The sequence below is a fragment of the Dasypus novemcinctus genome, chromosome 26 (assembly GCF_030445035.2).
Source record: "Dasypus novemcinctus isolate mDasNov1 chromosome 26, mDasNov1.1.hap2, whole genome shotgun sequence".
Taxonomy (NCBI): Eukaryota; Metazoa; Chordata; class Mammalia; order Cingulata; family Dasypodidae; genus Dasypus; species Dasypus novemcinctus.
The window spans coordinates 40426526-40441339 of NC_080698.1; the positions used below are offsets into that span (position 1 = coordinate 40426526).

The following is a 14814-nucleotide window of genomic DNA, read 5'->3' on the forward strand; positions in this document are numbered from 1 at the left end:
CATGTGAATAAATATAGCTACAAGTTTTAACTGCCAAGAAAAGTATTTCCCTAGCCCATCCATGCACTGTATCACAAGGAATAATTAAAATTAATTCTACAATCTTCAATACTCATCTAGCCCAGGGCAAATAGTTCTTTCCAGGTTATTTTATAGAGCTTTCAAAATTGCTGTTCAGAAGAAGTTAGACCTGGATCAAACCAGGTTAAACAACAAGAGTTTATTTTCTCTTTCAGCAGTGCTTCAGGCAAGGGCAGTAGGCTCTGAACTGCTGTTCTTTAGGCGGACTGAAATACACAGGTTGTTCAGCAGTTTATTAAACCTGAATCTTACGACAGAAAGCAAATTATCTCTTTGGGAACTTTGTCACTGGGGTGTCTGTTCAATAGCGATGTCTATTTCTGCCACAGAGACTCTACATGGAAAGATCAATGATGGGTTTACCTGAAATTGCCCTTGGAGTAAGTCTCTTCCCATTGACATTCATTTAAATTTGAAATTCAAAACATACTTTTTCCTTAAGATGGGAGGAAAACCATCTTCATGGACTTTCAGTAGACTGTTTATAAACTACTTTACCACAAATTAATCTTTCTATAATTCAGGGTAATTCACCACCTCCAATCAGGCTCAGAATTGCCACCTGTCATTTGAAATTAAATATGAGGACTTAGGCAAAATCCAATTAAAAGTTAAAATACCCTCTGGATTTTATTAAATAGTCAAAAATATATTATGTGAAATATGAGTATGGTAAAATTGCATATATTAAGACCTTTTTCTTTGAAGCAGAACAAATATAAGTTAATACTACAAAATGTTAATATCAGACAAAAAGGAGTGAGTGGAGGAGACCAGACTCAGAGTGCTGCATATTGTATGAGTCCGTTATGTAGAGTGTAAGTATAGATCAATTTATAGATATGAAATTAGATTGGTGGTTATGTAGGGCTGGGGGATGAATGCTAGGAGGTATGGAGTCTTTTTGGAGTAATGGAATTGTTCTGAAATTTTTGTGGTGATGAATATACCACATTGTGATTAGGCTAAAGGTCGATGACTGTACACTTTGGATAGAGCATATGGTATGTGAATATATCTCAATAAAATTGCTTAATAAACCAAGAAATAATTGTGCAAGAAGAGCCAGAAATAGAGGCTATGCACAGCAAGGGAAACAGAAATTGAGAGGTGAGAAGTTTTCTTGTTTGTCTGTTCTTTGTTTATTACCATTACTATTGAAATAAAGAAAATGCTCTAATAGTGATTGAAGTGATGAATGCATAACTATGTGATTATACCAAATACCATTTGATTGTACATTTTGGATGAATTACATGCTTTATTAATAAGTATCAATAAAATTGATTTGTTAATGATAGATAGATAAGTAGATAGATTGTCAAAGAAATTCAACGCAAAAGAAGCCCTTTTTTCCCTTCAGAGTGATCTTTCCATGTTATTTGCTATCAGGGTAGGTCAATGTCTGCAGCACACAAAGCCAATTAAATTGCTGAGCTTTTCTTATTTCTCACCTGGCACAAAGCCAGGGGCATCTCTACTAAGTCAGTATATATTCAATTCTCTGTCACAGACTAATTCTCCTGTTCATAGGTTGAATGTACAGATCTTTATCTCCATCTGTTCATTGTCACCTCTTCACTCCTCCAACATTTTGGCTATTTCATGAGTGTTATATTCCAAAATTACATTGTATACCGGTTGCCTAAAGAATAGGTAAGATAACTGCCTCTTTTTAAGAAGCAGTCCACTTTCCATGCAGAAACTAGTTGGTCACCATTTTGGTATAGATCCCGTCTATCTAATTTTGGCTGTGATTTTAATAGAAAAATAAATAAAAATTAATTGGCCAGAGTGAAAGGCAAAGGAATGAATTGGAGATCTAGTTTAACAAATAAACAGCTAGGGATATGGAAAGAATTTTGAAATTGCAGGCAGGCCTTATTTTTTTTCCCTTATATTAGACCATTCTATTTTTGCACATTATCCATTACCACCCCAAACCTGTCCTTCGTGCTGCACATTTGATTGTTCATATATAAGCTGAAGAGAAGCCATTTCAAGTCTCTGCCAGTTGCTGCTAAGGACAAAGGCCAGGCCCCACCAAGGCTGGGAGCAGATTGACTAGCACGCATGTGAGCCGGTGCCTGTCCTGTGGGAGCGAGAGTGCTCCTCAGCCTCACTGCCTGCCCCCATCCTCTAGGGCCTGCAAGTAAACCCCAAAGCTGCTTGCTCATCCAGACCAACAACCCTTGTGGTTTCCTCTGCTGACACCCAAGTTCCTGTCCTACTTCATTGCCTTATTCTCTCTCTCTGGTATCTCTGGGGTAGAAGATAGTGAAAGAGGAGGAAATTGTGGCCGTAAGCTACAAAGACTGCCCAGAAGCCCTGCTCCACTTAGTCAGCATATCACCACGGTTTGAAGCAAGGGGTTATGATCTCAAATGCCCACAGGAGCCATGGACAGATGGGAGCTACAAAGCCTCCTGCTCTCCAGGATCCTTTTGCTCAGAGATGTGTTGCCAGTATTGCCCTATCTTCTCATTTGTCAAGAACAGCCAGGAGTGGGTTTTATATGAAAGTATTGGATTAAAAGTCAACTGTGCAGAGAAAACACATCTGTGGCTAGGCCGTCCTTCCTCGGCTGACAGACACCTGCCCGGTCCTGTCCTCCCTCCGGAAGCCTGGGGGATGCATGGCTTGGGGACGCCTGCCTTCACTGCCCTAACTGTAGGGCAGAACCAGTGGCCCTGTGGCCAGCAGGGCCTCCTGCCTGGGACCGGCCCTCCTGTGAAACCTCCATCAGCCCATCAGGTATTTAGAGCTGAGAAGTAGCACTACTTAACCATATCCAGGATTTTAGAATAAATTTTAGCTCTCAGGAAGGTTAACCTCTCTTCTAATATGTAAATCCATTTGTTTCACTTTCGGGCCATCCGCATTCAAGCATATTTTCTGGAACCTATCATGTATAAAGGAAAAGAGAAACCTGTTAAGACCCTTGAGATGTTTTAAATTTCACATAATGTTAAATGAACTTTGGAATCCCCGATCTAGCAATACTAAAAATGATTTAAAATCTAGCCGAATTAACAATTTGAAACTACCATTGTGTGTGTGTGTGTGTGTGTGTGTGTGTGTGTGTGTGTGGAATGGAAGTATTGTTACTCAATTCCTCTTTTTGCAGAAGAAGAGAAGCAGTTTTTCTAAGTTATATTCTAAGGGATTTACTAACAAGGGAAGTTTTTCCTTACGACTCAAGGGCAGGTAAGGATAGGCTGCCTCCCTCACCAGCAGTTCTGCTTCTGTGAATAACTGCTCAGAAAATCACAGGTCGCCATTTTGAGATAAACCTCCTCTTCAGGGTGATAGAATATTGTGGAGTTGGCAGCTTTTGTCATCTGCTCCTCAAGCCCCCAAAAAGGAAAGATCAGCATTTTTAAAGGTCTCATATCCCTAGACTAGTTTTGATTTATAGGCCTGACAAGGTCTGCTCTTCAATGGCTGCAACCCAGAGCCCCATATTAAGAAAAAATATTCCATTTATCTCATAATTCCAGATATTCTCCTATCCTCTATGGATCTGAAATTTCCCAATGACAATGGAGAACCAACTGCCTCTCTGTGTTATAGGTAATTTACTATGTTATAAATTAGATGATCTGTTTCCATGTAAGGAAAATTAAGTCCTGTGTCATGCTTTTATTTTTACTACTTGCAGCTTTATCATCTTGACTTTTCTCTGATACTGTCAATGATTTTCTTAAAAGCCTACAGATAGGTCAGGGCTAACCTAAGTGAGGGACAGATGACATTTTCAATCCTTTTTATCTAACTCTATCACTGTTCATGAGTATTAGGAAGAGCTCAAAGCTTAATATCAAGCTAATAGTTACAGGTCATTTCCATAGTCTTAAATGGGGAAAATAAGATAAAATGGAGTATAAAAGAAACTTGGAAATCTCATCAAGAAATAAAATGTAGGGAAGTGGACTTGACCCAGTGGATAGGGCATCCGTCTACCACGTGGGAGGTCTGTGGTTCAAACCCCAGGGCTCCTTGACCCGTGTGGAGCTGGCCCACATGCAGTGCTGATGCGCACAAGGAGTGCCGTGCCACGCAAGGGTGTCCCCCGCTTAGGAGAGCCCCACATGCAAGGAGTGTGCCCCGTAAGGAGAGCCGCCCAGCGTGAAAGAAAGTGCAGCCTGCCCAAGAATGGCACCGCACACAGGGAGAGCTGACACAACAAGATGACGTAACAAAAAGAAACACAGATTCCCATGCTGCTGACAACAACAGAAGCAGACAAAAAGAAGAACACGCAGCAAAATGGGCACAAAGAACAGGCAACTGGGGCAGGGGGCGGGAAGGGGAGAGAAATAAATAAAAAATACATCTTAAAAAAAAAAAGAAAGAAAATGTAAATAAAACTATCCCTGGACTAGATTCAGGTACTATATTCATGAAAAAAATGGATATAGAAAATATTAATTGAAAAACTTTTTATAAGTTGGTATAGGGTCCAAATGCAAAGAATTAGAGTGCTTAGATAGTAATTTTGTGTTGCGTTTCAAAAATTCTTTGAGTTAGTTCAAATTAACACACTAAGGTCAAACGCTGGTTTTCAAATCATTCCTAGCACATAAATTTCCCTTAATATCAATTAAAAGCAACGGGTAATTTTGTGTACCTAACTCTTAAATTCAGAAATAAAGCCAAAGTGTGATACAGCTGTTAATGAGGGAAGATCAGGCCAATTTTTTCATGCTCAGAACTTTGTGGTAATCCCTCCACAATAGAAAGAGTTCATCAGTTTTCAGTCAACAAATTCTATAGATATAACCATCACAATATTTGCAGAATCCTCTCTACTTTTACTGCCACTGTCACCTGAATGGGCTCAGTAATTTCCTTAAGAGATTGGACTCTTCCAATTGTAAGTGCTGAAAACCCAATTTCTAGTATCTTAAATTATTGTTATTTAACTGGGGCATCCAAGACATGGTATTGACTTTAGATATGAATAGAAACGGGCTCGAAGATGTCAGAAGATCTTTCCCTCTCTCTTTCTCTCTCTGTCTTTAGGGCTCAGTTTATCTTCTCTTGCTTCCTTAAGACATACTTCATATAGCAGACAAGATGGCTACCAACAACTTCAGATTCCCATCCTCCAAATTTAACTATCCCAAGAAGAAAGAGATTTTTCCTCAAATCGTTCCTGGTTTTGCTGGCATGTCTATCTCTAACCCAATCATTGTAGACAGAAGAAAAGGATCCCTGACTGGCCGTGCCTGGGTTCCTGCCCATCTTTATCACTAGATAGTATGGAAAATAACTTCCCCACTGGAAAAAGAAATAAACCTTCTACTGTGCACTTATAGAAATGTGTGCCCTGTGTTATATAATATATTGGCATTATTTCTAAATATGTAATCATTTAAAGTCCTCCTTTATTATGAGTAACTTCAGAAGGTAAACTATAACTTTCACATCTCTATGTCCCCAGTGACTAACACAAGACCTAGTACACAGGAAGCCTGTAGGAAATATTTGTGAATGAATGGGCCCAATTTTTTATCCCCCTTCTATGACTGTTTACTGTCATCTGGATTCATCATTAAGCATAATAATGTGTTGTAGGATTTCAGAGGAACAAAACTATTCAGCAGTCATTTTACTCTTAATATAGTCCTTTGTAAATATTTGAAACCGTGGGTCCAGGAAGGTGCAGTTTCACATCCTAGAACATTTGGCTAATGCACTTGAATGGTGCATTGTATGTGCCAGACACTGTCCTAAATACTATACATCTTCACAACAACCTTATGAGACACAGATACTTTATTTTTTCATTATCGCAAATAAGGAAACTCAGATGCAAATAAATTAACTTACTTAAAGTCACACAATCTTTACGTGGCTGTAGCATGATTCCAGCCCAGTTTAGTTCCTGACTCTATGTTCTTCATCCCTACCCTGTATTGCTTGGATAAGAAAGTGGCTGAGTTTCACAAAAGAACAGTTTCCCCAACTTCATATTATCCCCATATTGGAAGAATACACAGTCACAGCAATATGATATGATTTAAGGAAGGCTACAGTAATTTACTCTTTCCGCAAATAATCTCCCTCACTGATGTTCTCTGTTGTCTGGAATTCTCACATTAGATGCTTACCTCTTTTAATCACCTCTTTCTCAAATAACAAAAGAGGATTAAAACACTAAGCTGGGGAGTGGGTGTAGCTCAGTGGTTGAGAGCCTGTTTCCCATGTACAAGATTCCGGGTTCAATCCCCGGTACCTCCTCAAAAATGAAAACAAAAACAAAACAAACAAAAAAAAGAAAACAGTAAGCCAGTGTTAGAAACTGAAATTGTAAAAGTGAATAGTAACATAGTTTGCTAAATTACGTTGTCATTTTATAAGTCCCACAGGGAATTAGATAGGTAACCTTTGAGGAGAAAGGGTAAAAAGAGCCTTGTCCTAAGATTGTAGTTAATGTGGTATAGTAGTTAAGGTTCTCCAGGGAAACAGAACCTATAGGAGAAATATTATGAGATTAATACGGGAATTGGCTCACATGACTATGGGGATGGGCAAGTCCAAATTCCGTAGGGAAGGCTACAAGCTGGGAGCTCTGATGAAGGTTTCTGTGAATACCCCAGGAGAAGCTGGCTTGCTGAAGTTGAGATGCAAATTCTCTCTTCTGACTGCTGAAATCATCACTTCTCCTTTTAAGCCCTTCAGTTAATTGGATAAGACTTCTCTCTTTGCTGAAGGCATTCTCCTTTGTTGATTGTAGGTGTAATCAGCCATAGATACAATCAACTAATAATTTAAATCCATGAAATATGAACACAGGATATTTGAAATCATAACCTGGCCAAGGTGACACATGACCTTAACCATCACATGTGGGATCTAGATCCCACAGTTGGAGTAGCAAAATTATGTTGGATGTTGGGTACCTTCTGTGCAGTCAAGATACCAAAAGTTAGAAACAGAGAAAGAAATGACATTTGAAAAAATACTTATTGAGTACTTTACAGTTAACTAACAGAATTTGCGTGTATCTTTTCTCACTGAGTCATTATAGTGTCCTGTAAGAATGAAAAGGAAATCTCACTTAGACCAGTAGTTCTCAAATGGGAGTGGTTTGTGGCCCAATAGATCATCTGGCAATATCTGGGGGCATTTTTCATTGTCACTTGGGAAGTGGGTGATAATACTGGTTTCTAGGTCAGGGGTACTGCTAAACTTCCTTCCCAAGACAAAGAATTATTGGGTCCAAAAATGTCTGTAGTGCCAAGAGACCTGGCTTAGAGCATAAATTATTTGGCCAACATCATACATTTAATAAATATCAGGGTCAATGCCAAAAACCAGGTCATCTGATGAAAAATCCTTACTTATTTTATTATTTAAATCCTTTGGCATTATACAAGGTGGTACAAAAGATGCTTTAGGTTTTTGGAATTGCAAGGATACCATTTTACATGGTAAAAACTATTAATAGGCCCTTGTACTTTGAAAGAGTTAACTCACCCCTCAGGTGTTTAATATTCCACAGGCCTATATCATATCATTGAAGATGACTCCAGATTCAAGACACAAATGTCACTTTACATGTTGAGTTTACATATGTCAACATTTCACAATTCCTAACAAATTATTTTATAAGTAGGAATATGATTAACTCCTTTAAAGCTATTTTTGTTATCATATAAAGGATTTGGAAGTTTAGAATGATTATTGAGACAAATATGATTTGATCACCACTCTATTTTTGTCAGCACATCTGTTCTTTGGCAAATGAGGTATCAAATGGATCTTTACTGAGCAAAGGTTATGTGGTTATCCGTGGTGTGAATGAACAAAGGGCCTCCTTGTCTCAATCCCAAAAAATTATTCGGGATAACTTACATAGTTTTCATATTGATTTAAGATTGTCAAAAGTGATACTTGAAGTGCAAAAGAATATGATCAAATTACCATATTAAATTATTGTAGAAAGGTATTGTCCTGTTTTTTTCCCCAAATGTAATAATGACTAAATAAGAGGACATAGTTTTAAGAATGAAAGAGCACTAGGATCTAATGCCAGGAAGCATGCTAGGAATCTCACAGATCCTATCTTTTGTAATTCTTACTATCAACCTTATTATCAATTCTTACTCTGATTGAAATCAGTAGCTCCATTTTATAGATAAGAATGCTAACATTTAGAAATTTAAGCAAGTTACCTCTGACTCTACAGCTAGAACTGACAACTGGAATTTGAACCCACATCCTTCCGACTTCATCCTCCGTGGAGTTCTTCCCACCACAACATGCCTTCTCATCAGACTGTCAAGATCCTGAAATAGGTCATTAGGAAGGCTGTAGCTACTCCATCCCTCAAGACCTGGAAGGAGAGTGTATGGAGCATCTATGACCCGGTGTCTTTCAGTCTTCACCTGTGGTTTTAAAATACTAAGCCAAAGGCTCTATTACATGAAGCTCTGCCCCTCCCAGCCCCCTCGTTTCACAGATCTGAACAGAAACTCTTTTAAGGCTGGCACTGGTACCATGTGGTTCTGCCCTCCTGAGTGATTACAGCACATTATCAATTTTTATCTTATGTGGCATTGGTGGGAGAAAGTGGCCATGGTGGCTGCTGGGGGTAGGGAGTGGGAGGAAGAGATGTGATGTGGGGGCATTTTCAGGGGTTGGAATTGTCCTGGGTGGTGCTACAGGGAGAGTTACTGGACATTGTATGTCCTCCCATGGCCCACTGGGTGGACTGTGGGAGAATGTGGGCTATGGTGTGGACCACTGACCATGAGGTGCAGCGGTGCTCAGAGATGTATTCACCAAATGCAATGAATGTCTCATGATGATGGAGGAGGTTGTTGTTATGGGGGAAGGAGTGGGGTGAGGGGGGTGGGGGGTATATGGGGACCTCATATTTTCTGCATGTAACATTAAAAAAATAAAGACAAAAAAATTTTTAAAACCTTAAAATAAAATAAAATAAATTTTTATCTTAGAATATTTATCTTCTTGTTCATTCACTCGAAAAATATTTATCAAGTGCCCAGTGTGTGCTATCCTGTATACTGTATTCAGGGGACTCCACGGAAGACAAACACAGTCCCTGCCCTCAGGGAAGCTAATATCCCATGTAGTGAGGCAATTAACAAGGGAACCAATAAAACTTTCAGACAGCATTTCATGTGAAGAAATAAAGTAACTGCTGAGAAAGAGACTAACAAGGAGATCCACTTTAGAGCTGAGAAGCAGGAAAGCTCTCTAAGAGAAGGTTCCATCAAAGCCCAGGTGGGCCATCCCCAGTTATGTGCAGATGTAGGGGAATGAGACTCAAGGCAGGCAGAATAGCAAGTGCAAAAGTTTGAAACGCTCAAGGACCTTGCAGAAGGCCAATGTGACCAGAGTTCAGTGAAGTGGGGAGCATCAGAATGAAATAAAATAGACCAGAGAAAGACAGAAACCAGATCCCCATTAGGCCTCTTAGGCCCTAGAAAGGGATTTATCCTGAGTTCAGTGGGGAGCCAAGGAAGGCTCTTTAAGCCAAGGGAGTGTTGTGATCTGATTTATATGTTTAAAAGATCATCTGGCCACTGAGTGAAGGATGGATTTGAGGGGCAAGAGTAGAAATAGGCAGATCAGTTAGGAGACTGTCTCGATGGGCTAGGCAAGAGGGAGGGGATAAAAGAGATGGGGAAAGGCAGGTAAACTTGCAATATATAGTAGAGATTGAACAGACATTGACCTTGAATGAGCCATCTGTGTGCATTTTTAAATTTCTCCGACTAGTCACTAAGGCTACATGTCTTACTCATTTTTGCATCTTTCTGGCACAGGCATATTGAAAATCAAGTTCTCTAAAATCATTCCATTCCCAGCTTTTGCGTCTGTTAGCAAAAGCATTTCCTTCCCACCAGATAGTAGATATTTGTCCCTAACTGTGGAGTCAGAGATGTGCCATCCATATTTGCTGTTTTGCCAAAGTCACACCAAGTTGTGGAATATTTTAATTTTTTTAAGTTCTTGCATCTCATTAAAAATATATTGGCTGACATATTTCAGAACATAAATAGGCCTCATTTCATTTGCACTGCTCATCTGAGGAAAAAACCCTTTCAATGAAAATGCCTAAAGTGGTCAATTAAGGGATATTTTTCCTTATCCCTTATTAACAGTTTTAAGACTATCAGTGATCAACAATAAGCCTTCCCTTTGCATAATGTGGCTAATGCTACCAAAGAGAGAGGAATGATTACAATCCATCTAATAATTCTAAAATTACTCCAACTGAATGTTGAGACCATATTATCAAGAAAAAGTATTAAAAGTACTAGACACTTCACATGTCCTAATTATATTTATACTTATGTGTACAAACATCCTAAATAAAGATGAGGACAGTCAAATGATGTAGCCATGATTTATAGTTTGAAATATGACAATGAAATCATTTCCAGTGAGTCACATGGGTTATACTTACCATTTGTGATTTATTTGCTTTGATTTTAGAATTACCATTTCAGAAGATGGAAGCCTCAGAATCATCAATGTAACTAAATCAGATGCTGGGAGTTACACCTGCATAGCCACTAACCATTTTGGAACTGCTAGCAGTACTGGAAACTTGGTAATAAAAGGTAATGACTAACCGAAGTGCTCATATCAATATATGTACCCTTATTTCTAATAATGTAATCTATAGAAGTGGCATCATTCATATTAATATGTACAGATATCACTATACTGTGAAATTAATTCATCATGGCAAACATGATATGATTAATAATTCTTAGAGAACTGTGGGTAATGAATATGATTCAAAGGCTATCTTATTTGAAAATCATCCAATACAATTTTGAGAATTACAGCCATTGTACCTATTGTAGTATTGTAACTAATGTTATCTTCAATCCTTTAATTAAATTTCTTTCAAGTCTCTATAAATTTGAAATTCATGTCTAGGAACACTGTGCTAACAAATTAAAAACCCAAGACTCATATACTATTTTTAGCAAACATTGTTTAAACAATGACATTGGGTGATTTTTTTAAAAGAGCTGCCCAGGTTATTGAGAGATATAAATATGAATCATTATATTGATAAAGGGTCTTGCTCACCTCTATGCTTTGCTTTAGTCAAACAGCCAACACTGTCAGTTTTATGGAAATAAAATTTTCCACCTACTTTAGCCTAGGCGTTTTATTCTTTATGACAGAAAGTCCTTTAAGTTCTTGGTTTTAGTGAGGCCTTTTCCAATACTAGGTTGATGGGCTGGGCTGGAAGTGTTAAGTAAGAGTTGTGAAAGATGAGATCTTAATTTACAATCATTTGCATTTCTGTCGCTTTATATCTTGTAAAATCCTAAGATTTTTAGTTGAAGGGATCTTGGAGGTGTTGTGCCTGAGCTAAGGAAGAGGAAGGACTTGAACCCAGGAATCTTGATTTTATGTTCTTGATTCTTTCTACTACACCAAGAGATATTTTTCACCCATTTGTCCTCTTTCTAAGTAACAAATACAGATGGGTCATATCATAATATTTCCTTCTGGCTCATTTGGAGTACCCTCTTGAAGTAAGGGAGCCTAAGGTAAATAAAATGTCCAAAAAGAATATGTGCATCGTTTTTAATTTAAAGAAGGATAAAAATCACCTAATTTTGTATTCCGGGTTCACTGAAAGTTGGAAAAGTGTTACCAGTTTGGAAATTCTTTTTATCATGAACGGACTTGTCTATGCAGATAAACATTCAAAGGTAAGAAGTAAATCTATTTCAGTCTTTTCATTATTCACTCAGAAAATAGCACTGAAGTATAACTGACTATGTATTTACTCTATTTCAGAGTGAACTGGAAAAGGGAGTAGATAATATTTGCCAAACGATAATCCAGCTAGAGGTTTTTGCTAATATGCTGTGTATCTCAGCTGCAAAAGGAATCGGAGTCTTCCAGGGGGATCAAGAGAGAACTTCAGGTTTAGGAGCTGGTTTGTGACAGAGCTGGGACCTGTTAAGGATCACATTTATAGATTATTTGATTGTTATGTAGAGATGGGTGTTGCTTAGAGAACAGTCTTTGGGAGTGATTAAGGGGGCAGGGTTTAGAGTCAGGGTTCTGAGTCTGAATCTCATTTCCCCCAGTTACTAGTTCTGTGACCTTGGACGGGGTAATTTACCTGCATGGGGAGAGTTGCCTGTGTTGACTTTATAGGGTTGTTTTGATGACTAAAGGAGATAATTCGTTTTAAGTGCTTAGGTTGGTACCTGACACCAAAGAAACATTGGTCATTGTTTTGTTGTAATATGCATATATTCTAATTCATATTGAATTGAACAGGAAGTTTATGCTCCCAGCACATTAGAATGATTAACAAAGAGAAGTGAGCCTGCCGCAAAGAAATGATGGAGTGGAAACGGACTTGGCCCAGTGGTTAGGGCGTCCGTCTACCACATGGGAGGTCCGCAGTTCAAACCCCGGGCCTCCTTGACCCATGTGGAGCTGGCCCATGCGCAGTGCTGATGCGCGCAAGGAGTGCGGCCCCACGCAGGGGTGTCCCCCACGTAGGGGAGCCCCATGCGTGAGGAGTGCGCCCAGTAAGGAGAGCCACCCAGCGCGAAAGAGAGTGCAGCCTGCCCAGGAATGGCGCTGCACAAACTTCCCTGCTGACGACAACAGAAGCGGACAAAGAAACAAGACGCAGCAAATAGAGAACAGACAACCGGGGGCGGGGGGGGGGGGGGGGGGGAGGGTGATTAAATAAATAAATCTTAAAAAAAAAAACCATGGAGTGTGAAAGAAGATTATGAATACCTTAACACAGAGCCAAGTATATGCTGTTCTGGATTACTGAAAGTGGTATTTTTGTGTGGATGCACAAGTTATGCCCTGTATTTATTGATCCCTCTTTTAAACCATGGCTTCCCTGGCTCTCAAGATAATTGGCAGAAAGGCAAGTCCTCTATTTACCACCAGACATCCCAGTAGTACCACCAACCCCAGGACAAAACCATCCCCAAGCAACCATGCATTTCCCTGCTGCCTGTCTTACACCAAGCTCACAGATACACCGGTGATGCAATATGCCCTGGTTTCCTCTTTATTATACGGATATCCATTTTGCTAAGATAGTAAGTTCTACCTATTTCAAGAAATGAATAGTATATTTCCTGCCTCCTAGTAAAATTTAAAACTGTGATTCCCCAACTCTGCGCTACAAGATAGTTTTAGGCAGTTAATAGTTGAACTTTTAAAAATGCTTAATAATTATGTTTCTTCCAATGTATATTAGCAATTTTTCCATCAATGGTAAGGATTTTTAAAATCTCTTCTTGTTTTAAAGTTCACATTTAAGAAGTGAATCCATTGGAAAAAATTATTGAATCTGCATTATGAGAGGATTATAAAACATCACAAAGGCATTATGTGAATGACTGAAGTTTGGAAAACATAATTTAATGACAATTTTAGTAGAGTTTTTGTGGACTTACGGAGAGGACTTTGATGTGTGACAGAATTAGAGCCCCCTGCCTCCGCTGACTCCATGGTTTCCTGAGGCAGATGGAACACTTTAAAATTCCTTAATAAATGTGGGGAAAGGGAAGAACTGGGGCAGAAGGGGCCTAGGGTAACGTGAGAAGAGGGAGGAGGGAGGTATGTTAATGAGCCTCCAAGGGCAAGGTGTGACAGTTTGGGGGGCTCGATTGCCAGGCTGGTTCATTTGTTGCAAAGCAGAGTTCTTTCTGGTCTGTTTCTCCACAGCAGTCTGGTTCTCCACAGAGGTCTGCTGATATTATTATCCTAGATGAGGTGAGAAAAAAAGGAAAGAAAAATGAGCTTTATCTAGCCAATATGTTCACAGAAGTTAACAATCCTGTTGCTTTGGGTAAGGTCAGAAGAGATTTGAGAGAACATTTATCTGCTAATGCTTGGTTCTGACTCCGATTAGCAGTGATGGGAAGTAGGCCTGTGTGCAGAGGGAAATCCACGCTACCAGGTCTAGGAGAAGGACATTAACATAAACTGAGAAATACAATTTAGAAATCTGCCCCATAAAGCACGAATGGAAGAGAAAACCATAGTGACCTCCACATGAACCATGCAAAGTCCTAAAACGCACATCCAAATGCGTGAGCCCTGCACCTTTAATGCAAATGGAACAGTTTAACCCGAAATATAACAGGAGTGCTGTATTTCAATTCAATTTTGTAATCTACAAAGGGACTAATTTATCAGAGGTGCTCTCTAACCTTAAAATGTGCTTGTATTCATTTCAAGCTCCTCATATGTCTGAGAATAAAACACTGTGAAGGTCAGACATCAGAACATTTCTTTCCTAACCTTTTAGTAAAAATTCTATCATTAACAATGCTCTTAAAATCCAGTTCTCTTCCTTTCTCTCCACTACATATTTTGGAGAGAGGTTGAAGATTTTGTCAAATGCAGGGTCAGCAAGGAGGGAAGGAGAAAGAGGAGACAAATCTACTAGGACAGGAGTTTTAAAATAAATCTCTGGCAAGCAACCATAAAATGGATAAATATTCAGATTATGCATGAGCAGGCTTCCAAACTGCAGAATTCTGACAGGTACCCAGGGGGCTGTTGATTATCATTCCATCATCTGAATTTCTAAATTTTACGATTTTATTTTTCAAGATAATTTTAGTATATTTGGGGTTTAGTTTGCTGCTTGAATTTAAGCAAGAGCAGTTCTCAAGTCAGACCCAAATCCTAACAGAAAGTGTAATTTTGACCTTTAAGCAAAGATGTGCT

General features: G+C 39.0%; 1 protein-coding gene across 18 annotated transcripts in view; it reads left to right on the top strand.

Annotated features, from left to right (window-relative positions):
• CNTN4 (contactin 4) overlaps window positions 1–14814 on the top strand; it is a 936745-nt gene that overhangs the window by 829556 nt on the left and 92375 nt on the right. For all 18 annotated transcript variants that reach the window (XM_058288376.2, XM_058288377.2, XM_058288387.2 and 15 more), the window contains one exon: window positions 10558–10685. In XM_058288376.2, coding sequence (XP_058144359.1) covers window positions 10558–10685 — 128 coding nt within the window. The remainder of the gene's footprint in view (window positions 1–10557; window positions 10686–14814) is intronic.